This window comes from Symphalangus syndactylus, chromosome 13 (genome assembly GCF_028878055.3).
Source record: "Symphalangus syndactylus isolate Jambi chromosome 13, NHGRI_mSymSyn1-v2.1_pri, whole genome shotgun sequence".
NCBI classification, from domain to species: Eukaryota; Metazoa; Chordata; class Mammalia; order Primates; family Hylobatidae; genus Symphalangus; species Symphalangus syndactylus.
Window position 1 is genome coordinate 48,058,982 of NC_072435.2, and position 26,205 is coordinate 48,085,186.

The 26,205-nt window shown below is 35.0% G+C and overlaps 1 protein-coding gene across 7 annotated transcripts in view; it reads right to left on the bottom strand.

Moving 5' to 3' along the window:
• Positions 1-26,205, bottom strand: part of LOC129459381 (zinc finger protein 676-like) — a 375,112-nt gene that overhangs the window by 147,699 nt on the left and 201,208 nt on the right. For 5 of the 7 annotated variants that reach the window (XM_063616162.1, XM_063616159.1, XM_063616158.1 and 2 more), the window contains one exon: positions 15,658-18,992. In XM_063616162.1, coding sequence (XP_063472232.1) covers positions 16,684-18,927 — 2,244 coding nt within the window. In that variant the 5' untranslated portion in view covers positions 18,928-18,992 and the 3' untranslated portion in view covers positions 15,658-16,683. Of the gene's footprint in view, positions 18,993-26,205 lie in introns of those variants that run through there. The other 2 variants (XM_055236075.2, XM_063616164.1) reach the window with 2 other exon arrangements.

The following is a 26,205-nucleotide window of genomic DNA, read 5'->3' on the forward strand; positions in this document are numbered from 1 at the left end:
AATTAACTTATTTTCTTAGAAGGCTGTGGTTCACATTTTATTCTATTACACCTTTTCCACATTGCTCTTGTAATACTGTTGAAGTGCACCCTCTTTCACCAGAAGAATACTTTTGTGAATATGAATAGACTGACACTGGAGAAGACCAACTCAGCATATTCACTTGAAAGATCCATTTGCTTTTCAGGCAGTAAAAATCGAGAAGTGAAAATAAAGTGACTGCGGATTAAGCAGAGAATTATGCATGGAAAAACTTAGTCAGTTGTTTGAAGACTACATTGCATGGTCTACAACTTTTAAAATATAAAATGCATAACATAAATACTGCACAAGAAAATAGAATAAAAATGATGGAGTTAACGACAAAGGATAGATAGCCAAAGCTCTATTATAGCAATATAGAAAAATATATATCTTCTGTCAGAAGAAGGTCACTTGAAGTATTTGAAAGATGTTCTCTAAGAAACTAAAAATAGTTTTAGTTTTAGAGTCTGTAAAAAATGTTTCTTGGCCGGGCGCGGTGGCTCACGCTTGTAATCCCAGCACTTTGGGAGGCCGAGGCGGGCGGATCACGAGGTCAGGAGATCGAGACCACAGTGAAACCCCGTCTCTACTTAAAATACAAAAATTTAGCCGGGCGTGGTGGCGGGCGCCTGTAGTCCCAGCTACTCGGAGAGGCTGAGGCAGGAGAATGGTGTGAACCCGGGAGGCGGAGCTTGCAGTGAGCCGAGATCGCGCCACTGCACTCCAGCCTGGGCGACAGAGCGAGACTCCATCTCAAAAAAAAAAAAAAAAAAAAAAAAAGTTTCTTAAGCATTTTTAATTTTCAAAAAAATTTGAGTGCATTTTTTGTCAGCTTAATTTGTCTGAAGAATTTAAATATAATAGAGTAAAATAATACATATTAAAAATAACTTTTCTGGTAATAGAGCAGCTTAATTTTTGGATTAAAAAAGTAAAATTTTACAAAATTTTATGCCGACCAATTTAATCAGAAGCTTCTTTCTTACAACTGGGAGAAATGACACAAAAATTCAACTTTTATGTTGGGTGGGAGAGAAAATGATTACCGGGGCTAGAAAATTGTTGTTTCATTAATCAGTGTTGATTTTTATTGCTATATTGTCTCAAATTATGTTAATAATAATATAATGGCCTTGATCCAAAAAATTTTTTAAAAATTTATTGTTTCAATCAGCCAAAATATTAACCAAAAGAAGGCATAGAAATAAAGGTATCTAACAGTCATAATTTATAGTATAAAATTAAAATGTTTCTAGAAATAAACAAAGAAAAAAGAGATACATAAGTAAGAAAAGGAAAAAAAGTGGATTACTCACAATAGCTAAGGTATGAAATCAACCTAAGTGTCCATCAACAGGTAAATGAACTTTAAAAAGTGGTATATCTACACAATGGAATGCTCTTTATTCCTTAGAAATAAAGAAGTCTTGGAGGTGGGCTCAGTAGTCTGTGTCTTAGCAAGCCTTGCGGGGATTCCAATGCACACTGAATTTTGAATGTCACTGGAATGGATAGTGTCCAAATGATTGCTGGGTCACCCCACCTATCCTGAATGTCAAGGACATCCCGAGTGAGACCAGTCAGTATATTGTAGCTCTTTCTCCAGCCACAACCAGAAAGTCTCTGCTTCCCCTTTGCCTTCCACGATTGTAAGTTTCCTGAAGCCTCTGCAGCTGTGCGAAACTAGAAAAAGATGCACACCCAAAAGCCTCGTTTGAAACTTCCAGACAGAAAGCCAAGTATTTGGAGAGTCTCTCTGGACAGTTTTAAACAGTTGTGGAAAAGAAAGCAATCCTACTCAGTGTGAAGATGATGAGAATGAAGACCTTTATGATGATCTACTTCCACTTAATAAATAGTGACTTCAGAATCTTTAACACAGCACTCAGCTACCAATGCCAGTGAATAAGATTTTGCATCACAGTTGAAATCTGTTCACCATTCCTTTTGTAGATATTCTGAATTGGGTACCAGAAGTCAATTGTCTCATTATTAAGATGACTTCTAAAGTGATTCATTTTTGTGACATATAATGAGCGTTAGTTGAGGTCTAGCTGTATGCTGAAAAATGCTGATGAAAATTGTTGTCTACAGAGAGGATAGTCAACTTATATTAACTGTGAGTTATACTAGGAGCTATACTTAATTCATTTAGACTTTATTTGGTCAGCTTTTCTAATATTTCAAAAAAAGAAAAATTAAAAAAAGAAGTCTTTTAAAATATATATTCTGCTCAAATCACCATTTCCTTATTTTTTCTGATTCAAAGGACTTTTTCAAGATCTTTCTGGGATTATATTTCCTTTCATCTATCTGCATTCTCTTTCTTTAGCCAATTGATTAAAAAAGAGATGCAGAGAAGATGCATTTGCTTCTCATCCACACATTACTTCCACTTGCTGTTAGTCAACGTGAGTAGAGCTGAGAATAGCAGTTTTCTAGCATGACAGCAACTTCTCAGAAAAAACGCAACACTTGGAAACAAAACTATAAATCTTTCATCAAAAGCTAATGTTTTTTAAGCAAAATAAGCAAATGCATCAATAATAAAGTGCTTGTGGTATAATCGATTTATTTTGTTGATTTCTATTGAGTTCAGATAAGATTTGACCAAAAGCTAGCAAATATAGAGCAGAAAAAAGTATATTATCTGAAATAAGAATATTGTAAATGAAGTTAATTTGTCAATAGAAATGCTAATAGTCTCATCTACAGTTGTAAAACATCAAATGCTACTTTTTATTATAAACCGTATGTCATGTAAGTATTCCATTTATATCACCCTCTTTCACTATTTCAATACCTTCTCCACTTTATATCAGTGGAAAGCAGGCCAGCTGCTTCCAGGAAAGCAGGCAATGCTCTTCTTACTTTAACAATGATGATGAAGAGCACTTGTTTTGGTGATACTCCTGTGCCAAAAACTGCTATTTTGCCTGAAGTACTCTATATTTATTAATAAAATAAAATTCTTAGCCAATACGAATTTATCTCATTCAAGTTTTATGGAATTCTGTTTACATTTAAGTGTCTCTGACTTTCCTGGAATATTGAAATTTTTATGAATCTAAATTGAGTACTATAAATAAACAATCTTTTACTAAAAGACTTTTTGAAGTGGAGTGATATTTATAAAAACTTTTCATAACATTGAAGAAATGTTTTAACCATGTTCTCAGTAATCACTCTGAACACAGAATTTTCAATTTTTAGTATTCGCTCTGAGTCACTCAGGGGAAATTGATATCTTTACGAAAGGGCAAAAAAAGGTGCTGAGTGGAGGTGCAATACATTGCACATCAATGCTTTTCACATGCACCTATTAGGGTCTTAATTCAATTGAACTGTCATTTGCATAGCTAGACACTTACTGAATCTAGTCACACTATTTTTTGGCAACTAATGCCATGTTTGTTACCCATTAGTTTTATTCACTTATTTGCTTGGCTGAAGACAGTAAATCTAGTCTCTCAATTTAGAGTAAATTGAGAGAAGATATACTGTCTGGGTCTATACTAGTAGTTGAATGTTTTTAATACTGTTATTGGCAAATTCTCATATATTCACATTCAGAATGGATATAAATTTTATGAAAAGATAGGGAGTTGACAAAAAGTAAAAAAATTTCAAATAGGTTGAGTAAGTTTTGAGATCTATTGCACAGCAGGGTAACTATAGTAAACTATAAAGTATTGTATATTTCAAAATAACTAAGAGTAAATTTCAAATGTATCACCACAAAAATGATAAGTAAGCAAGTTCATAGATGTTATTAAATGAAACAATTATTAAATATTTTATACATATATAAAACGTCACATTGTATCCCATAACTTTATGCAACTGTGATTTGCCAATCAAAAATACTACTAATACATTTTTTAATAAGAGTGAAATAAGCTTTAAGATATTACACCAGAGAAAAATGTGGTTGTTCATCTTAAAATTTTAGGAAACATATACATATATATATGTTTTATTTCAAATGCTTGCTCATTTACAGATGTAGGTAAGTAAACTTTTAATATCATGAACTGTCAGAACCCCACACTCAGAAATAGACTGTCGATTTTTAATGTTCAAAATAATATAGTACTTTAAAAGACAGACTCTAAAGCAACTGTTTACAGTAAAATTCTCTCTAAATTTTTAAATAAATGATTTCCTTCACTTGTTAGAAAAAAATTTTAATATATATTTTTAAACCATATTGAAATTTATCAAATTAACGTAAATTTATTAAACAAGTAAATAAAAAACGATATACCTTCTTCTCTCTAATTATAAAACTGACAGACCAAATACTTTGGTAAATGGATTTTAACAATGATATCTCTCATGACTTAGAAGAGTCACTAGTTTTAATTTAGAAGTATATTAAATTTTTATATTAAAATCTAGGATTAGCCTATTATTACATAGAAAATTTGTGGTCTGCATGTACATCATCATCCATTGAGTGGTCTACAGTTTCTGAGTTTCAGAAATGCTAATATAAGAATACTTCTTCTGATTGAATAATTTAAGTTTTCTCAGAGACTGAAAAAAATTGGAATTACTGATCACTCACAATGTGGTTTTAAATGTTATTTAATGAAGATATATAAGGTTTCTTTTAAAATCATTTTAACAACTTATTTCTTTTGCTTTTTCACTTGTATTAGAAAATAAGTATGAAAGTTTGTGTTACTACAGCCTATAAATTTTATTTAAATCTAGACATAGTGCTGATCTTAAAAGATCCATATATTTAAGATTATGGATAATCTATTTACACTTAGAAGATAAATAACTGCTTTCCAGTAAATCAAATGCGGCAATTTTGATTCTCGATTATGAGCTACTAAAATATTAATACTATCATCTATTTTGAAATTTTAGGTATCTGCAAGTTCATGTTTTTTAGCATATAATCAGAAATTATAAATTTTTATAAACTATAAATAATAAACTAAAAATATAAAGTATCACTTTCTTTTTCTCAGTTTTGAAATAGTGTCATTATTTCTAGGTGATATAACACTCAATTACAGAGGCTGTGGCCGTTGAAATTAGAAACGTCATGGTTGATTCTTCTTTACTTGCTGCCTTTTTATTTCACGCAAACACAGCAGCACAAGGAAGGCAAGAAATGCTACACCTTGATTGCAAACACGCCAGTGCCCTTCTAGGGAGAATAAATGTGTGAGCATATTCACTTGAAATTAATGGCATCTTTTGCTCAAGTACAGACTTTCATATGAAAAATAATAAAGACAATAATTTCACACTGCACTAGCATAAGAAAAGTACTCTACAAATACCTTCCGACCCATTATTTCTATTTTTCACAAGAATGATCGTGATGGAATGAGCATTTGTGGCACTGTGGTCTTAAATAACCCCCACTTTCTGTTGAATGATTTTTGGAATGCGACCATAAGACTTTTGTGCTTCTTTTTTTTAGAAAAAATTTTTTATATTTCTAATTCAGTAATTTAGCATAATTTTTAGTCTCACACTTTCAAAAATAGTTCATTATGAAAAAAATATGATTAAACCACTTACCACATTTTCCCCCAAAACAGTAGAGTAACAAATTAAGTCTATAGTCTAGTGTTCAGTTAACACATAAATAATAAAAGTGTAATTTGTTTTACCTGCACACTTGAAAATAAAAAACTTTTTGGACTATAAACCAAGAACTTTCAGAGAGGTTAGCTTATAAAATGTGAGGAGACCTGGTATAGAAACATTCACCGCTATGCCTTAAGGGGCGAAAATTTGTCTTTCACCCCTAATTTCAACTATTAACCCAGCACTGGAAAAATAGAGCATGTCATTATACCAAAAGCATTTTATTATTTTCATTTTATATATAAGAGGTACATGTGCAGATTTGTAAAACAGGTATACTACATGATATTGAGGTTCGGACACTTAATAATTCCATTGCCCAAGTAGTGTACATCATACCTAAGCAGATTTTCAATGCTTGTCTACCTTCCTTCTTTTATTGTTTTCATGTTTTTTTCCATGTGCGCCCAATTTTTAGGATCCATGTATGAGTGAGTATATGTCGCATTTGTTTTTCTGATGCATTAATTTGCTTAGAATAATGGCCTTCTGCTGCATTCATGTTGTGGCAAAAGACGTTACTTCATTGTCTTCTGTTGCTGCATAGTATTGGAGGTTGTATAAGTACGTCATTTTTCTTATCCAATAAAAGATTCATGAGTAACTGGTTTAATTCTGTTTTTGCTATTGTGAATAGTGTTGCAATGAAAATGTGAGTGCTGGTGTCTCTTTGGCAAAATTACTTATTCTTTCTTGGGACAGATACCCAATAATGGGCCAGATTGGTCAAATGGCAATTCTATTTCTAGTTCTTTGAGAGGTCTCCAAACTGCTTTGCACAGGCCCTGAATTAATATGCATTCCCACCAACAGTGTAGAAAGATTTTCTTTTCTCCACAACTTCAACATCTTATTTATCTTACTTTTAATAACAGTCATTCTTACTGGTGTGAAATGGTATCACACTGTCACTTTGATTTACATCTTTCTGATAATTAGGAATGTTGAGCAATTTTAACATGTTTATTGGCAGCTCTTATGTCTTCCTTTGAGAAGAAGCTGGCTATTCATATCATTTGTTTGCTTTTTTATTAAATGTTTTATAGATTCTGTATATTAATCCTTCATTGTCTGCAGTTTGCCAATATTTTATTTCATACTGTAAGTCATCTGTTTACTTTGTTGATAGTTTATTTTACTGTGCAGAAGCTCTTTGGCTTAATTAGATGCCATTTTTAATTTTTATTTTTGTTGCACTCATGTTCATGTTAGTCATAAATTCTTTAGAGAGGCCAATATTTTCTAAGTGTTCTTCTAAGAATTTTGTAGCTTGAAGACTCACAGATCAAGTCTTTAATCTATGTTGAGTTTTTTTTTTATATAGAAAAAGGTAGGGCTCCAGTTTTCTTCCACATACGACTAACCAGTTTTTCCAGTATTATTTACTGAATAGGGATTTAATCCTGTTGCCTTTGTAAAAATAACTTGGTTGTAAAGTATAGCTTAGTTCAGGACTCTCTCCTCCATTTTATTGGTCTAGATGTTTATTTTTGTACCAGAACCATGTTATACTGGTTACTCTGATGCAATCTTGGCTCACTGCAACCTCCACCTCCCAGGCTCAAGTGGTTCTCTTGCCTCAGCCTCCCAAGTAGCTGGGATTACAGGCACGTGCCACCACACCTGGCTAATTTTTTGTATTTAGTAGAGATGCAGGTTTCACCATGTTGGCCAGGGTGGTCTCAAACTTCTGACCTCAGGTGATCCATCTGCCTAAGCCTCCCAAAGGGCTGAGATGACAGGTATGAGCCACCATGCTTGACCCAGATTTATTCTTTTAGTCTGAAGTTGTCTTGGCTATTTGAGCTCTTTAATTCTTTTGTATATATTTTAGAATAGTTTTCTTTTTCTAATTCTATAAAAAAGCGTCATGGAGAGTCTGATAAAAATAGCAGTTAATCTGTAAGTTGCTTTAGGCAGAATGACCATTTTAATTATATCCTTTGAGTCCATCAGCATGCAATATTTTTCTATTTATTTGCATTGTCTCTCATTTCTTTCAGCAATGTTTTGTTGTTCTTTGTACAGATATTTTAGCCCCTTGGTTTAATGTATTTCATGGTATTTTTGTGTGGCTACGGTAAATAGAGCTGTGTTTTTTATTTTCTTCTCATTTTGAATATTATTGGTGTACAGAAATGCTATGCATTTGTGTTGATTTTGTCTTCTGAGGTTTTTCTGAAGTCTTTTTTCAGGCTTCAGAGTCTTTTGGTGAAATCTTTAAAGTATTCTAGGTACACAATTCTATCATCAGTAAAGATAACTTGACTTCTTTTGTTTTCTCTTTGGATTCCTTTTATTTCTCTGGCTAGGACTTCATATCTTCAATAGAACTGTTTAGAACGGATATTCTTATTTTTATTCTTATGGAGAATGCTTCCAGTTTTTGTTTTTTTAGTATGATGTTGGCTAAGGATTTGTCATAGATGACTTATTATTTTGGGGTATGTTTCATCAATGTCTAGTGTGTTGACAATATTTTTATGAGTCAACATTGGATTTTCTTGAATGCTTTTTCTGCCCCTATTGTGTTAAATATTTTTTCTTTTAATTATCTTTACATGGTGAATCACACTTATTGACTTGCATATGATGAAACATCTTTACATTTATGGAATAAAGCTCACATGATTGTATCAAAATAACTTTCTGATTTGCTTTTGAATTCAGTTTGCTAGTATTTCATGGAGGATTATTGTTCCAATATTCACCTAGAATATTGAACTGTAGTTTTTTTGTTGTCTTCACTAGATTTTGGTTTCATATATTTCACTGATTTCATATAACTAGTTAGGATGAAATCCCACCTTGATTTTTTGGGATACATTCAGTAGGCTTAGGACCAGCTTATCTTTGTATATGTGGCAAAACTTGGCTGTGATTTCATATGATCCAGGGCTTTTATGGTTAGTAGGTTTATTATTACTTATTTAGTGTCATTATACATTTTATACATTTTTGTTGTTAAAGACGTCTGTTATTAGGCCGGGTGTGGTGGCTCACACCTGTAACCCGAGCACTTTGGGAGGACAAGGTGGGCAGATCATGAGGTAAGGAGATCGAGACCATCCTGGCTAACATGGTGAAACCCCGCCTCTACTAAAAATACAAAAAATTAGCCAGGTGTGGTGGCAGGAGCCTGTAGCCCAGCTAATTGGGAGTCTGAGGTGGGAGAATGGCATGAACCTGGGAGGCAGAGCTTGCAGTGAGCCAACATCGCACCACTGCATTACAGCCTGGGTGACCGAGCGAGACTCCATCTCAAAAAAACAAAACGAAACAAAACAAAAACAAAACAAATCAACAACAAAAAAGACTTATGTGATTTTCTGGTTCAATCTTGAGAAGTTTTGTGCATCCGAGAGTTTATTTTCTCCAAATTTTCTACTTTGCATGCATGTTCATAGAATATTGTTAAATCTATGTAGAATTAGATGTGATTTCACATCTCTAACATTTAAATGCAGAATAAGAGTTTAACAAAATTCAACATTTCTTCATAAATTTCTGAAAAAAGTAGGTATAGGACAAACGAACCTCAAGCCAATAAATGCCACATATAACACACAAACAAAAAAAAGCACAGCTAATAACACTAAACAGGGAAATCTTGGAAGCTTTTACTCAAGAGCAAGAAGACAAAAATGCCCACTTTTTTCAGTTTTATTAAACATAGTACTAAATATTCAAGACAGAGAAATTAGAAAATAAAATCAAAGCACTGAGATTAGAAAAAATGTTAAATTATTCCTGTGTAATTTTTTATTTCTACACATAATCTTAAGTAAACAAAAGCCTAAGACATTACTAAAAATTAGTAGGACTAATAAACAAATTTATTAAACTTGCAGAATACAAAAGCAACATCCAAGTGTCAGCAGAATTTCTATACATTGACAACTATCTCTAAATGAAATGACAGAAATTAATACACAATTGGAAAAATATTACTCCTTCATAAATTGGCATTACTAATATTGTTAAACATCTGTATTATAAAAAATGATGTACAAATATAATGCAACCTCTATCAAAATACCAGTGATACAATTAACACATTTAAAAAAATATTATAGGGTACCACAAGAGACCCTGAATAGCCAAAGTAACCAAACAATAGAAAAAGTGAAGGTATCACCCTACCTGACTTTGAAACATATTAAAAGTTTTAGTTAAAAAAATGTATGTAATTTGCATAAAAACAGACACACAGTCCAGTAGAAAAGAAAAAGGAGACCAAAATATATTTTATTTATTTATTTATTTATTTATTGAGACAGAGTCTGTTTTTCACCCAGGCTGGAGTGCAGTGGCACGATCTCGGCTCACTGCAAGCTCCGCCTACCGGGTTCCCGCCATTCTCCTGCCTCAGCCTCCCGAGTAGCTGGGACTACAGGCGCCCGCCACCACGCCCAGCTAATTTTTATATTTTTAGTAGAGATGGGGTTTCACCATGTTAGCCAGGATGGTCTCGAGCTCCTGATCTCGCGATCCGCCCGTCTCAGCCTCCCAAAGTGCTGGGATTACAGGCGTGAGCCACCGTGCCCGGCCCTAGGAGACCAAAATATATTCACGTATTTACAGCCATCTGCTTTTTAAATAAAGGTGGCAATTTCTTAGAGAAAAGGCAGTGTCTTCAATAAATGGTGTTGAGAAAACTTTATATCCACATGCAGAGGAATATAATAAGACCCTCAACTCACACCATATATAAATTAGATTCTTAAATAAAATAAAAACACAAAATAAATTTGATGCTTAAATGTAAGGTATAAAACTCTGAAACGACTATGAAAAATAAAGACTGAAAGCCCTGAAACATTCGTTGGGCAGTGACTTTTAAATTTTGACCTCAAATCTCAAGGAGCAAAATGAAAAAAATAGATGAATCAGATTATTTAAATTAAAAAACTGCTGCAAAGAACATAATACAATCAACGGGATGAGACAATCAAAAAATGGAAGAAAATATTTGCAAATCATAAATGTGACAAGGGATTAATATAGAAACTATATAACAAACTCAAATGACTATACAACAAAAAACAAATAACTATTAAAAATGAGAAAAAGGCTTAAATATTTTTCAGAAAAAGACATACATATGGCCAACAGATATATTTTTAAAATGCTCAATGTCAATTGTTATCAGAGAAAGACAAGCAAAAAAAAAAAACTATGAGATATCAACTCGCTTCTGTTAGAATTACTCTAATTAAGAAGAAAACATGTTGGTAGAAATCTGAAGAAAAGAAAATGCTTGCACACTATTCATTTGAATGTAAGTGAGGACAGCCATTATGAAAAACAAAATAGTTTTCTTGAAAAACTTAAAAATCAGACTGCCATATAACAATCACACCATTGTGTATCCAAAACAAATGAAATCAGAATGAAGAAACATTTGCACTTCTAGGTTGTTTGCAGCACTCTTCACATGTAAAATATACAAAATCAACAATTCAACATCTAATGAGTAAATAAAGACAATGTGGTAGATATACACAATGGAATAATATTCATCTTTAAACAAAAATTACATTATTTTCAATCACAGGGATTAACCTGGAGGACATTTTATTAGTTGAAATAAGCAAGGCACAGAAAGATTCATGTCTCATGATTTCACTTACACATGGATTCTAAAAAAGTTAATCTCATTGATGTAGAGAGTAAACTGGTGACCACCAAATGCCAAGGTATTCAGAAGAAATAGGGAGATTGAAAGATGTCTGTCAAAAAATACATAATTATACTTGGATAAAAGAAACAATTTCCAGAGATTTATTGTACAGCATGGTGACTATAGTTCATAATACTGTATTTGTATTTTTGAAAAATGCTTACAATTTCATGTTGTCTAACCACAAAAATGTTACCAATGAGACAAAGCATTAATCACATAGAACTAAGCATTTGACAATGTATATACACTTCAAAATGTTGTTTTACAAAATACACATTTTATCTGTCAAGTTAAAAATATATTTTTAAGACACTATAGAAGGATAGCAATGTTTCAAATACTGTCTCTTTTATACACTTAGCAGAATCCTATCAAAATATGTAGGTTTTTTTTTTTTTTTTTTTGCTGTTTCTCATTTAATTTGTCAGTCATAACCATAGGAACGTTGATGTTCAACAGCATGTTCTGAACCCAGCACATGACATGGGAGAAGCCAATAACTTTAGAGCTTTTATTTTAAGCTTGGGGCACCTGGAGTTACTGGTGCTTATGGTAACAGTATGAAAGACATGATAAGGGCAGGCTGCTTGTGCTCCCATGACTGGCCACTGTGTGATCACAGTAAACTGGTTTGCATGAAAACTGACAGGAAATGTTTTAATTCAAAAGCTGCCATTATCTCCAAAAGTTTTCAGAGAAAATGATCAAGGATATTGCTACAGTTTGGTGACTAACAATATAAACTGTAAACTTCAGCCACTAAAAAATTTATTTAAAAAATGAGTGATAAATTTCTCCAAATTGTAATATCAATATGGAAAATAAATATTATTTCAAATTTACTGGCCATTTTATTGTTTTGCAACCTTTATCATTCACACTTTAAAATAGAGGATTTTTCATGGAAATGTAAGTTGTGCTGTAAGTACATCCTAAATAAATTTAAAATTGCTCACTTACTATTCTCTTAAAAATTGAATTTTTATAGTATATGTATGTTCTAGCAAATTACATATCTGCCACACTATGTATAAAAATCTAATATTTTTCTTTTACAAAGAAACACCATGCTGATTTAATCCTCTCTTCTGTAGACAGTGTATGTCTTTTATGTTTATTAACCAATCTTAAAGTTATATTGATAAGCAAACTTTCCAGTTAAAACCAATTTTTCAGTGCATTAAAAAATACCAATGTTCTCCTTAAAACCTACAACATACCATGTGAAATCACATGGCATGAAAACAACAGTGAGAAAACTGTAGCCATAACACAGAAAAAGAAGGGCTGTGATGCATATATGGTTTGAATGCACATAAAAAGACAAAACTTAGATAATTAGGACATGAATGAAGCATTTCTCTTTAAATTCAGCAAGATTCAGCTTCGCAGCCTGGAAAAAAATCTTCTCCTCACATGAATAATCAATGTTATTTCTTCGCAACTGATATTTTCCATCTCTGACTTGAAGTTACAAACTAACTTTAGCAGGAATATTTACGACTACTTATAGAGCATCTGTTACACACCGAGCACTGTCATGTTTGCTGTATTTATATATAAAAGCATCCACATGACTTATGAAGCTTCCCTAGTACTTACTGAAACAAACTGACTCAATAAATAAAATTTACTTTTGTTACTTATAAAAAGTTAAGGGAACAATAAAGAAAAGTAAGCTTATATAGGGTTCTCCCATTAAAAGAACCTAATGGAATGTTTTAACTAAATAAAATATAACAATTCACAAATTGTGGAATTATATCCAAAAATAATTTTGTGCATGATGAAATTTTATAAAAATTATTCTTTTAACTACAAATCAGCTCAGATAAATACTTCATAAACTATAAAACAAAAAAACAAGAAACAAAAAGACTATGGGTCTAGCATGAGTATCATGCAGGTAAAAACAGAAAATTTACATGGAAATATTTTAAATGATAAGCTATAAGATAGGTGTATAAATTGAATACAAAGCAGAGAGTATACACTTGCTTTTAGCATTTTTGAGGATTTTTGTTTCCTAGTAAATTAGACATCTTATTAAAATGCTTTTTGGTTTCAATATTCCTCTTTTCTTCTGAAAATAGTTACAAACTTACAGTCAAACAAACACACTTACTCCTTAAACCTAAGTTATATCTTTAGAGTAATAGATGTGTATATTTAACTCTATGTAAGTCAAAACTAAAACTCGATTATATGCTTGCAGGCAGAGGCCACATGTGCAAAAAATACATAATAAATTTTTGAAAATTATTCAGGACTCAGAAATGTATTGATTTTATTTACACTTATTTACAATTATTATGATGACCATAAAAATAACCATGTAGTCAATAACAATTTAATTGTACAATTTAGAATAACTAAGACTGCAGAATTGTTTTGTAATACAAAATGTAAAAGCCAGAGGTTATAGGTACCTTTCACAACGTGATTATTATATATCGTATGACTGTATCAAAATATGCCATGTATGGCATGTGTACACACATATTATGTACACAAAAAAACTAAGAAAAATTTAAATGTAAAAAAATTTAACCTACAGGAACCATATTCTTTAACTTATTTGCAGTTTAAAGCCACTGAAAAAGAATACTAGAGATGTTACTCTATTATGTTACCAAATAGTGTATTGTTACCATCTTTTAAATATACTGTTAAGGTGCAATAGGTTAAAATTAGTGGCATAATAACACTTTATTGAATGTATAACAGTATTTAACATGTTATGTTGAATTAAAAATTAACACATAATCTAAAGCTTTAAAAAATGTAGTTTTATCACATAAAAGTACAATTAGTAAAATGACATGAATTTAATTAATTGTAACTATAATTAAGCATGATTTTCTCTCATAATACTGCATTTGTATATTACTTAGAGCCAGGCGCAGGGGCTCACACCTACAATCACAGCACTTTGGGAGGCCGAGGCAGACAGATCACGAGGTCAAAAGTTCAAGAACAGGCTGGCCAACATGGTGAAACCTCATTTTACTAAAATACAAAAATTAGCTGGATGTGGTTGTGGGCACCTGTAATCTCAGGTTCTTGGGAGGCTGAGACAGGAGAATAGTTTGAACCTGGGAGGAGGAGCTTATAGTGAGCTGAGATCATACCACTGCACTCTAGCCTGGGAAAGAGTGAGATTCCCTCTCAAAAAAAAAAAATTACTCAGAATGCCTACCTCATACATCACTCAATTCTATAAGTTAACCACAAATAGCCTTTCTACTTAGATTTTCATCATGCATCTTACATTTTAATGTCCTTAGTCATCCATAAGAAATGTCATAATGACCACCTAATAAAAAAGTCTCCCAAATCTTTGATGCAGAAAGAATTGCTTTTATATGTGAATACAACAGAAATGAAGATATAGCATGAAGCAATTTAAGAGTTGAATTCCATCATTATTCAGTTTCCAAATAAGCTTTTTTTTTTTTTTTTGAGACAGTCTCACTCTGTCACCCGGGCTTCAGTGCAGTGGCAAAATCTCAGCTCACTGAAATATCTGGCTCCCAGGTTCAAGTGATTTTCATGCCTCAGCCTCCCAAGTAGCTGGGACTACAGGTGTGCACCACCATGCTTGGCTAATTTTTATATTTATTTTTAGTAGACATGGGGTACCACCTTGTTGGCCAGGCTGGTCTTGAACTCCTGACCTCAGGTGATCTGCCCATCTTGGCATCACAAAGTATCGGCCTTACAGGTGCTAGCCACTGTGTCTGGCAAAAAAAAAAAAAAAAAAAAAAAAAAAAAAAAAAAAAAAAAAAAAAAATTGGTATTTTTAAGATAAAAGTATACTTTAAATGTAAATGTAACTCTTCAAAGGTCTACTTCTTTCAAAGTCATATACAAATAATTTTTCTTTTTAACAACTTCAGTTTTGGATTTTTTTCTATACTCAGCAGTCTGATTTAGTGTAATGTCTGAAGTTTGAGAGACAGATATTTCTACTGTGAATTATCTGATATTTACATAAACAATTTTGGATTAAATGTTTTTATATTTACTGTATCTGCAAAAATATATTTTAGTATAAACTCTTTTCTGTTTTATAATTCTGTAGTTTTTGAAAAAATGTTTTGCCAAATTTATTAAATTTGCACAGTTATTCTTCAATATAAATTCCCTGATGTTGAGCAAAGTTGGAACAACTACATTAGGTTTTCCTGTAGTACAAAATGTGTACAATAAAATCTGTGATACAAGTAAAGGTACTACAACCCTCTTTATATTTGTAATGTGTTTCCTCAAAATAAATATTACTCTGTACTTTAAGGGCTTTTATTTTCTGAAAGATCTAGTGACAATAATTGCACTTTTAATACTTTTATTTAGTATGAACTCTCTGATGTTGAATAAGATGTGAGAAGATATTAGTGACATTCACAATTTTTTTTTTCCCATACACAGTCTGTCTCTGTTGCCCAGGCTAGTGTAAATGCTTTCCTTTGCAATAAGGCATGAGCATTGGTTAAATGTTTGCCACATTGTTTATTCTAGTAGTTTTCTCCAGTATGAGTTATCTTACCTACGATCAAGTGTGACAGCCATTTAAAGGCTTTGTCACATTCTTCACATTTCTAGGATTTCCCATCCGTACGATTTCTTTTATATTCAGAAAAGTCTGAGGTATTTCCAAAAGCATTGTCACATCTTTCAGGTTTATAAAGTCTCTCTCGTGTATGAATTAGCTTATGTCTCTTAAGAATTGAGGATCTGTTAGAGGCTTTCCCATATTCTTCACATGTGTAGGGTTTCTCTCCAGTATGAGTTGTCTTATATGTAGTAAGCCTTAAGGACTGGTTAGAGCCTTTGCCACATTCCACACAATTGTAGGAATTCCTTCCCATATGAATTACCTTATGTTTAGTAAGGATTGAGGAACAGTTAAAAGGCTTGCCACATTCTTCACATTTGTAGGGTTTCCCTCCAGTATAAATTCCCTTATGTTCAGTAAGGGTTGAGAACTAATGAAAAGCTTTGCCACATTTTTCACATTTGTAGGATTTTTCCTCCAGTATGAATTCTTTTATGAGTAGTAAGGTGTGAGGACCAGTTGAAGTCTTTATCACATTCTTCACATTTGCAGGGTTTCTCTCCAGCATGAATTCTCTTATGTTCCATAAGGTTTGAGGACCAGTTGAAGCCTTTGCGACATCCTTCACATTTGTAGTGTTTCTCTCCAGCATGAATTTTCTTACATGTAATAAAGGTTGAGGACTGTTAAAAGGTTTGCCACATTCTTCACATTTGTAGAATTTATCTCCAGCATGAATTTTCTTATGTTTACTAAAGACTGAGAACCAGCTGAAGACTTTGCCACATTCTTCACATTTTTAGGGATTCTCTCCAGTATGAATTTTCTTATGATAACTAATGGTTGAGGATGACTTAAAGGCTTTGCCACATTCTTTACATTTGTAGGGTTTCTCACCAGTATGAATTCTCTTGTGTCTAGTAAGGCTTGAGGACCTGCTGAAGGCTTTGCCACATTCTTCACATTTGTAGGGTTTCTCTCCAGTATGAATTATCTTATGTTCAGTAAGGATTGAGGACCAGCTGAAGGCTTTGCCACATTCTTCACATTTGTAGGGTTTCTCTCCAGTATGAATTACCTTATGTTTAGTAAGGATTGAGAACGTACTAAACCCTTTGCCACATTCTTCACATTTGTAGGGCTTCTCTGCAGCATGAATTCTCTTGTGTTTAGTAAAGCCTGAGGACCAGGTGAAGGCTTTGCCACATTCTTCACATTTGTAGGGTTTCTCTCCAGCATGAATTCTCTTGTGTTCAGTAAGGCTTGAGGACCAGCTGAAGGCTTTGCCACATTCTTCACATTTGTAGGGTTTCTCTCCAGTATGAATTCTCTTATGTTCCATAAGCCTTGAGGACGAGTTGAAAGCTTTGCCACATTCTTCACATTTGTAGGGCTTCTCTTCAGCATGAATTGCCTTATGTGTATTAAGGTTTGAGACCTTACTAAAGGCTTTGCCACATTCTTCACATTTGTAGGGATTCTCTCCAGTATGAATTATCTTATGTTTAGTAAGGATCGAGGATCGATTAAAAGCTTTGCCACATTCTTCACATTTGTAGGTTTTCTCTCCAGCATGAATTCTCTTGTGTTCAGTAAGGCTTGAGGACCACCTGAAGGCTTTGCCACATTCTTCACATTTGTAGGGTTTCTCTCCAGTATGAATTCTCTTATGTTCCATAAGCTTTGAGGATGAGTTGAAAGCTTTGCCACATTCTTCACATTTGTAGGGCTTCTCTTCAGTGTGAATTGCCTTATGTGTATTAAGGGTTGAGACCTTACTAAAGGCTTTGCCACATTCTTCACATTTGTAGGGTTTCTCTCTAGCATGAATTATCTTATGTTTAGTAAGGGTTGAGGATCGATTAAAAGCTTTGCCACATTCTTCACATTTGTAGGGTTTCTCTCCAGTATGAATTCTCTTGTGTTCAGTAAGGCTTGAGGACCAGTTGAAGGCTTTGCTACATTCTTCACATTTGTAGGGTTTCTCTCCAGTATGAATTCTCTTATGTTCCATAAGCTTTGAGGATGAGTTGAAAGCTTTGCCACATTCTTCACATTTGTAGGGCTTCTCTTCAGCATGAATTGCCTTATGTGTATTAAGGGTTGAGACCTTACTAAAGGCTTTGCCACATTCTTCACATTTGTAGGGATTCTCTCCAGTATGAATTATCTTATGTTTAGTAAGGATCGAGGATCGATTAAAAGCTTTCCCACATTCTTCACATTTGTAGGGTTTCTCTCCAGTATGAATTCTCTTGTGTTCAGTAAGGCTTGAGGACCACCTGAAGGCTTTGCCACATTCTTCACATTTGTAGGGTTTCTCTCCAGTATGAATTCTCTTATGTTCCATAAGCTTTGAGGATGAGTTGAAACCTTTGCCACATTCTTCACATTTGTAGGGCTTCTCTTCAGCATGAATTGCCTTATGTTTATTAAGAGTTGAGACCTTACTAAAGGCTTTGCCACATTCTTCACATTTGTAGGGTTTCTCTCCAGTATGAATTTTCTTATGATAACTAAAGGTTGAAGATGACTTAAAGGCTTTGCCACATTCTTCACATTTGTAGGGTTTCTCTCCAGTATGAATTCTCTTGTGTTCAGTAAGGCTTGAGGACCAGCTGAAGGCTTTGCCACATTCTTCACATTTGTAGGGTTTCTCTCCAGTATGAATTATCTTATGTTTAGTAAGGACTGAGGGCCAGTTAAAAGCTTTGCCATTTTCTTCACATTTGTAGGAATTCTCTCTAGTGTAAATTCTTTTATGTTGAGATAGGTGTGAAAGCATGCAAAATAATCTGACATATTCTTTACATTTCAAAAGTTTCTTTCCAGTATGCCTTATCTTATGTCTGTTTGAATTTGAACATTCATGAAAGATGTTTGCATATTTGCCACATTGAAATACTTTGCTCTGTGTAGTTGTCAAACTCTGGTTAAGTTTATTATAACCTTCTTTGTGCACCTTACACTCATCCACATTGGTACAACCAATTTTTAAGTGTAGATTCCCACATCCACAGTTTTCATATCTTCTTAATATCATTTTTTGGAAAGAATCTTCTATGCCCTGCTCTGGCCAAAGGTCTTGAGCAAAATAAGGACATATAACTGGAAAAGAAATAAAAATAACAAATTAGTCCACTTATTAGACTCAGATAAATATAGTTTCCAAATCTAACCTATAAAATTATTCAAACTACATAAGCAAGATGACATTGCAATATGACACAGGCCGTAATTCTTCATAGACATATAAACGTAATAAAAACATACAGACCAAAATACATATGTGGATAATTTATACATGAGTTAAGTGTGTGCAGTTCCTGAATTAAGCCCAATGCAAAGAGCCACATAGAAAACAAGAAAAGTTTGTCAAATTTACCCAACACAACTCTTTCTGCTCCTCAATATTACCTAGTCCCTTCAGAAGTAAATTGTCAATTTCTGTTTTTGTTTTTTTTTTCTAAGGAAAGTAAAATATTGACAAATCCAATTTAATTTTTGTCTTCTATGGCCCTTTCCACACACTGGTTTCTGTCTCCCATGACATAAAGTGCTGAAATATATGGTGGTAAACTTTGACATGACAGTTTGAGCCTGCTGAGATCAAAGGTAAATAGACTGCAGCAGAGCACTGCAGTGCTGCAGAGAGAGAACAGGTGTACCAAGTGATTACTTTTCAGAAGAAACATAAATAGTCTCTTTTAACTAAAAATAAACACAAAATTTCAGGCAAGACAAATCTGAAGAAGATGTTTGAGAGACCCACATAATTTCTAGCCAAGACCATTGTTTTCTGACTATGCCAGGACAAAGCTACAATATAAACTTTGTGACAGGCAGCCTTTTTAAATGTCCAAATCTCAAAGATTACAATCTATACAAAATAGGGCAATATAATCCTATCAAAAATATTATAAAGTTTTCAGAAAGAAACCATTAAAAATCATGCCTGTAATCCCAGCACTTTGGGAGGCCAAGGCAGGCGGATCACAAGGTCAGGAGATCAAGACCATCCTGGCTAACATGGTGAAACCCCGTCTTTACTAAAAATACAAAAAATTAGCCAGGTGAGGTGGCGGGTGCCTGTAGTCCCAGATGTGCGGGAGGCTGAGGCAGGAGAATGGCATGAACCCTGGGGGGCGGAGCCTGCGGTGAGCTGAGATCACACCACTGCACTCCAGCCTGGGTGAAAGAGTGAGACTCCTTCTCAAAAAAAAAAAAAAAAATGTATATACTAATTTTAAAAATTGAGTAACACTCTATGAGTGAAACAGGAACACAAAAGACTGTAGAAAATGAGAAAAATGAGGATAAGAACAAAAATAACCAGTGGGCCGGGCGTGGTGGCTCACGCTTGTAATCCCAGCACTTTGGGAGGCCGAGGCGGGCGGATCACGAGGTCAGGAGATTGAGACCACGGTGAAACCCCGTCTCTACTAAAAATACAAAAAAATTAGCCGGGCGTAGTGGCGGGCGCCTGTAGTCCCAGCTACTCGGAGAGGCTGAGGCAGGAGAATGGCGTGAACCCGGGAGGCGGAGCTTGCAGTGAGCCGAGAGGGTGCCACTGCACTCCAGCCTGGGCGACAGAGCGAGACTCCGTCTCAAAAAAAAAAAAAAAAATAATCAGTGAATTGTTGACCAAAAGATTTGCAGGCCAGAAGAGAACAGTGTGATATAGTCAAAGTCCTTAAAAAAAAAAGAAAAGAAGCTATCAAGTGAGAATAAATACCATCAACAAATCTGTCCTGCCTAATAGAAAACAAAACAAAAAAAAAAGCTTTCAAAATAACCAAATTCTTAAAAAGTATATTGGCACTGCATATGTCTTCCATAGGAAAGATGCTGAAAGTAGTTCTTACCACTGAAAATAACATAATGTAAGAAAACAACACCTAGTCATATAAAAATACATTATTTTCTAGGAAAGATATGCACACACAGAAAAACTGAATTTCTAGCATTATCCTAATGGTGCAGAAAACATTTTTTATTATTCTTTAACATTTGAGAGATAAAAGCATAGGAATTGTTATAAACATCTCTTAATGAATATACAACATAAATAGATAAACTGAGCAACATCAGTGACAAATTTAAGAGCAGACATAATAAGGAGGAATTTTTTATGCAACCGAAGTTAATTTTTCACCTGATTAAAATATATTGTTGTATTTTTAGAGGTTTTATTAATCCCCAAGGTACCACAAAAAAAAAATCTGTATACATACACAGAATAAAAATAAGAAAATGAAAGCATATCAATACAAAAATCAGAAAGAAACAAAGGAAGACAGAAAGAGAAAATGAGGGACAAGATGGAAGAAACAAATAGAATAGGTAATAAAATAAAAGTAACTCCTTTATAACTTTCAAATAAACAGATTTTTAATAGATTTATTAACATTTTTTCTTTTGAGACAAAGTTTTACTCTTGTTGCCCAGGCTGGAGTGCAATGACACTAACTCACCTCACCATAACTTCTGCCACCCAGGTTCAAGCTATTCTCCTCCTCAGACTCCCGAGTAGCTGGGATTACAAAAGTCCACCAACACTACCAGCGAATTTATGTATTTTTAGTAGAGACGGGGTTTCACAATGCTGTCCAGGCTGGTCTGGAACCTCTCACCTCAGGTGATCCACCCACCTTGGCCACCAAAAGTGCTACAATTATAGGCATGAGCTGCTGTGCCCGGGTTATTAAAAAAATTTTAAATATCAAGATCCAACTTGCCTTTCTACCAGAGTCAGTTGAAATCTAATGTTAAAAAGACTCAACGTGGCAAGATGGAAGTAGACATTTCATGCAAATATTAATCAAATGAGAGCAGAAGAGGTCAAAATAATATTACACAAGCTAAATCTTAAGTCAAAGACTCATATTTTATAAAATGCACTTGACAATGAAACTCCAAAGAGACAAAGAAAGTTATTAAAAAATAATAGATTAACTGGGAATCTGTGAAAAATCTGAATGTGTGTGTGTGTGTCTGTGTGTCTCACATTAGGATTACAAATATATAAAGCAAATATTGACAGAATAGAAGAAACACAAGGAGAGCAATATAATTATAGTAGGATATTATACTGCACTTTCTGTAATAAAAATGAAAATAGAGGAGGCTGGCAAGATGGCCGAATAGGAACAGCTCTGATCTGCAGCTCCTAGTGAGATTGACACAGAAGGTGGGTGGTTTCTGCATTTCCAACTGAGGTACCCAGTTCATCTCAATAGGACTGGTTGAACAGTGGGTGCAGCTCACGGAGGGTGAGCCAAAGTGGGGTGTGGTGTTGCCTCACCCAGGAAGTGCAAGGGGTCAGGGAACTCCCTCTCCTAGCCAAGGGAAGGGTTTAGGGACTGTACCATGAAGAACAGTGCTCTCCAGCCCAGATACTGTGCTTTTCCATGGTCTTCACAACCCACAGACCAGGAGATTCCCTCCGGTGCCTATGACATCAGGGCCCTGGGTTTCAAGCACAAAACTGGGAGGCCATTTGGGCAGACACCAAACTAGCTGCAGGAGGTTTTGTGTTTTGTTTTGTTTTTTTTCCACACCCCAGTATAGTGACCAGAAGGCCAGTGAGACAGAACCATTCACTCCCCTGGAAAGAGGGCTGAAGCCAGGGAGCCAAGTGGTCTGGCTCAGTGGGTCCCACACCCATGGAGCTCAGCAAGCTAGGACCCACTGGCTTGAAATTCTGGCTGCAAGCACAGCAGTCTAAGCTTGACCTGGGAAGCTCGAGCTTGGTGGGGGAAGGGCGTCTGCCATTGCCAAGGCTTGAGTAGGCAGTTTTACCCTTACGGTGTAAACAAAGCCGCCCAGAAGATTGAACTGGGTGGAGCCCGCCACAGCTCAGCAAGACCAGATGGTATCTCCAGGTTCCTCCTCTTTGGGCAGGGCATCTCTGAAAAAAAAAAAAAAAAGGCAGCAGCCACAGTCAGGGGCATATAGTAAAAACACCCATCTCCCTGGGACAGAGCACCTGGGGGAAGGGATGGCTGTGAGTGCAGCTTCAGCAGACTTAAACATCCCTGCTGGACAACTCTGAAGAGAGCAGCACATCTATCAGCACAGCGTTCAAGCTCTGCTAAGGGTCATGCTGCCACCTCAAGTTGGTCCCTGACACCCATGTCTCCTGATTGAGAGACACCTCCCAGTAGAAGCTGATAGATGCTCATACAAGAGAGCACTGGCTGGCATCTGGCAGGGGTCCTCTGGGACGAAGCTTCCAGAGGAAGGAACAGGCAGCAATCTTTGCTGTTCTGCAGCATCCGCTGGTGATACCCAGGCAAACAGGGTCTGGAATGGACCTCCAGCAAGCTCCAGCAGATCTGCAGCAGGGGGGCCTGACTGTTAAAAGGAAAACTAACAAACAGAAAGGAATAGAAGCAACATCTAAACCAAGGATGTTTACTCAGAGACACCATCCGAAGGTCATCAACATCAAAGACCAAAGGCAAATAAATCCATAAAGATGGGGAGAAGCCAGTGCAAAAAGGCTGAAAATTCCAAAAACCAGAATGCCTATTCTCCTCCAAAGGATCACAACTCATCACCAGCAAAGAAACAAAACTAAATGGAGAATGAGTTTGACAAATTGACAAATTCAAATTTGACAAATTTCAGAGGTGGGTAATAACAAACTCCTCCAAGCTAAAGGAGCAGGTTCTAACCCACTGACAGGAAGCTAAGAACCTTGAAAAAAGGTTAGACGGATTGCTAACGAGAATAACCAGTTTAGAGAAGAACATAAATGACCTGATGGAGATGAAAAACACAGCATGAGAACTTTGTGAAGCATGCACAAGTATCAATAGCTGAATGAATAATGCAGAAGAAAGGATATCAGAGATTGAAGATTAACTTAATGAAATAAAGCAAGAAGACAAGATTAGAGAAAAAAGAATAAGGAGAAACAAACAAAGCCTCCAAGAAGTATGGGACTATGTGAAAGGACCAAACCTTCATTTGATTGGGGTACCTGAAAGTGATGGGGAGAATGGAACCAAGTAGGAAAACACACTTCAGGATATCATCCAGGAGAATGTTCTCAACCTAGCAAGACAGGCCAACATTCAAATTCAGAAAATACAGAGAACACCACAAAGATACTCCTCTAGAAGAGCAATCCCAAGACACAGGATCGTCAGATTCACCAAGCTTGAAATGAAGAAAAAAAATGTTGAGGGCAGCCAGAGAGAAAGGTCGGGTTGCCCACAAAGCGAAGCCCATAAGACTAACAGTGTATCTCTCTGCAGAAACCCTACAAGCCAGAAAAGACTAGGGGGTCAATATTCAACATTCTTAAAGAAAGGAATTTTCAACCCAGAATTTCATATCCAGCCAAACTAAGCTTCATAAGCGAAGGTGAAATAAAATCCTTTACAGACAAGCAAATGCTGAGAGATTTTGTCACCACCAGGCCTGCCTTACAAAAGCTCCTAAAGGAAGCACTAAACATAAAAACAAACAACTGGTATACCAGCCACTGCAAAAACATACCAAATTGTAAAGATCATTGACACTATGAAGAAACTGCATCAACTAACAGGCAAAATAACCAGCTAGCCTCATAATGAGGGGATCAAATTCACACATAACAATATTAACCTTAAATGTAAATGGGCTAAATGCCCCAATTAAAAGACACAGACTGGCAAATTGAATAAAGAGTCAAGATCCAATGAAGTGCTGTATTCAGGAGATCCATCTCACATGCAAAGACACATATAGGCTCAAAATAAATGGATGGAGGAATACTTACCAAGCAAATGGAAAGCAAAAGAAAGCAGGGGCTGCAATTCTAGTCTCTGATAAAACAGACACTCAACCAACAAAGGTCAGAAGAGACAAGGCCATTACATAATGGTAAAGGGATCAACGCGACAAGAAGAGCTAACTATCCTAAATATATATGCACCCAATACAGGAGCACCCAGAATCATAAAACAAGTTCTTACAGACCTACAAAGAGACTTAGATTCCCATACTATAATAGTGGGAGAGTTTAACACTCCACTGTCAATACTAGACAGATCAATGAAACAAAAAACTAACAAGGATATTCAGGACTTGAACTCAAGCAGACCTAATAGACATCTACAGGGCTCTACCCGAAATCAACAGAATATACATTCTTCTCAGCATCACATCACACTTATTCTAAAACTGACCACATAATTGGAAGTAAAACAATCCTCAGCAAAAGTAAAAAAACGGAAATAATAACAAAAAGTCTCTCAGACCACAGTGAAATCAAATCAGAACTCAGGATTAAGAAACTCACTCAAAACCGTACAATTACATGGAAACTGAACAACCTGCTCCTGAATGACTACAGGGTAAATAATTAAATGAAGGCAGAAATTTAAAAAGTTCTTTGAAACCAATGAGAACAAAGACACAACATACCAGAATCTCTGCGACACAGACAAAGCAGTGTCTACAAAATTTATAGCACTAAATGCCCACCGGAGAAAGCAGGAAAGATCTAAAATCAAGAACTTAAAATCACAATTAAAAGAACTAGAGAAGGACAAACAAATTCAAACCCTAGCAGAATACAAGAAATAACTAAGAACACAGCAGAACTGAAGGAGATAGACACAAAAAACCCTTCAAAAAAAATCAATGAATCCAGGAGCTGTTTTTTTAAAAAGATCAACAAAATAGATAGACTGCTAGCCAGTCTAAAAAAAGAAGAAAGGAGAGAAGAATCAAATAGACACAATGAAAAATAATAAAGGGGACATCACCACTGATTCCACAGAAATACAAACTACCATCAGGGAATACTATAAACATCTCTATGCAAATAAACTAGAAAATCTAGAAGAAATGAATAAATCCCAGGACACATACACCCTCCCAAGTCTAAATCAGGAAGAAGTCGAATCCCTGCATAGACCAATAAGAAGTTCTGAAATTGAGGCAGTACTTATGGGCCTACCAACCAAAAATGTCCAGGATCTGATGGATTCACAGCCTTTGTACAAGAGGTACAAAGAAGAGCTGATTCTATTCTTTCTGAAACTATTCCGAACAATAGAAAAAGAGGGACTCCTCCCTAACTCATTTTATGAGGCCAGCATCATCCTGATACCAAAGCCAGGCAGAGACACAACAAAAAAAGAAAACTTCAGGCCAATATCCCTGATGAACATCAATGCAAAACTCCTCAATAAAATACTGGCAAACCGAATCCAGCAGCACATCAAAAAGGTTATCCACCAAGATCAAGTCACCTTCATCCCTGGGATGCAAGGTTTGTTCAACATGCACAAATCAATAAAAGTAATCCATCACATAAACAGAA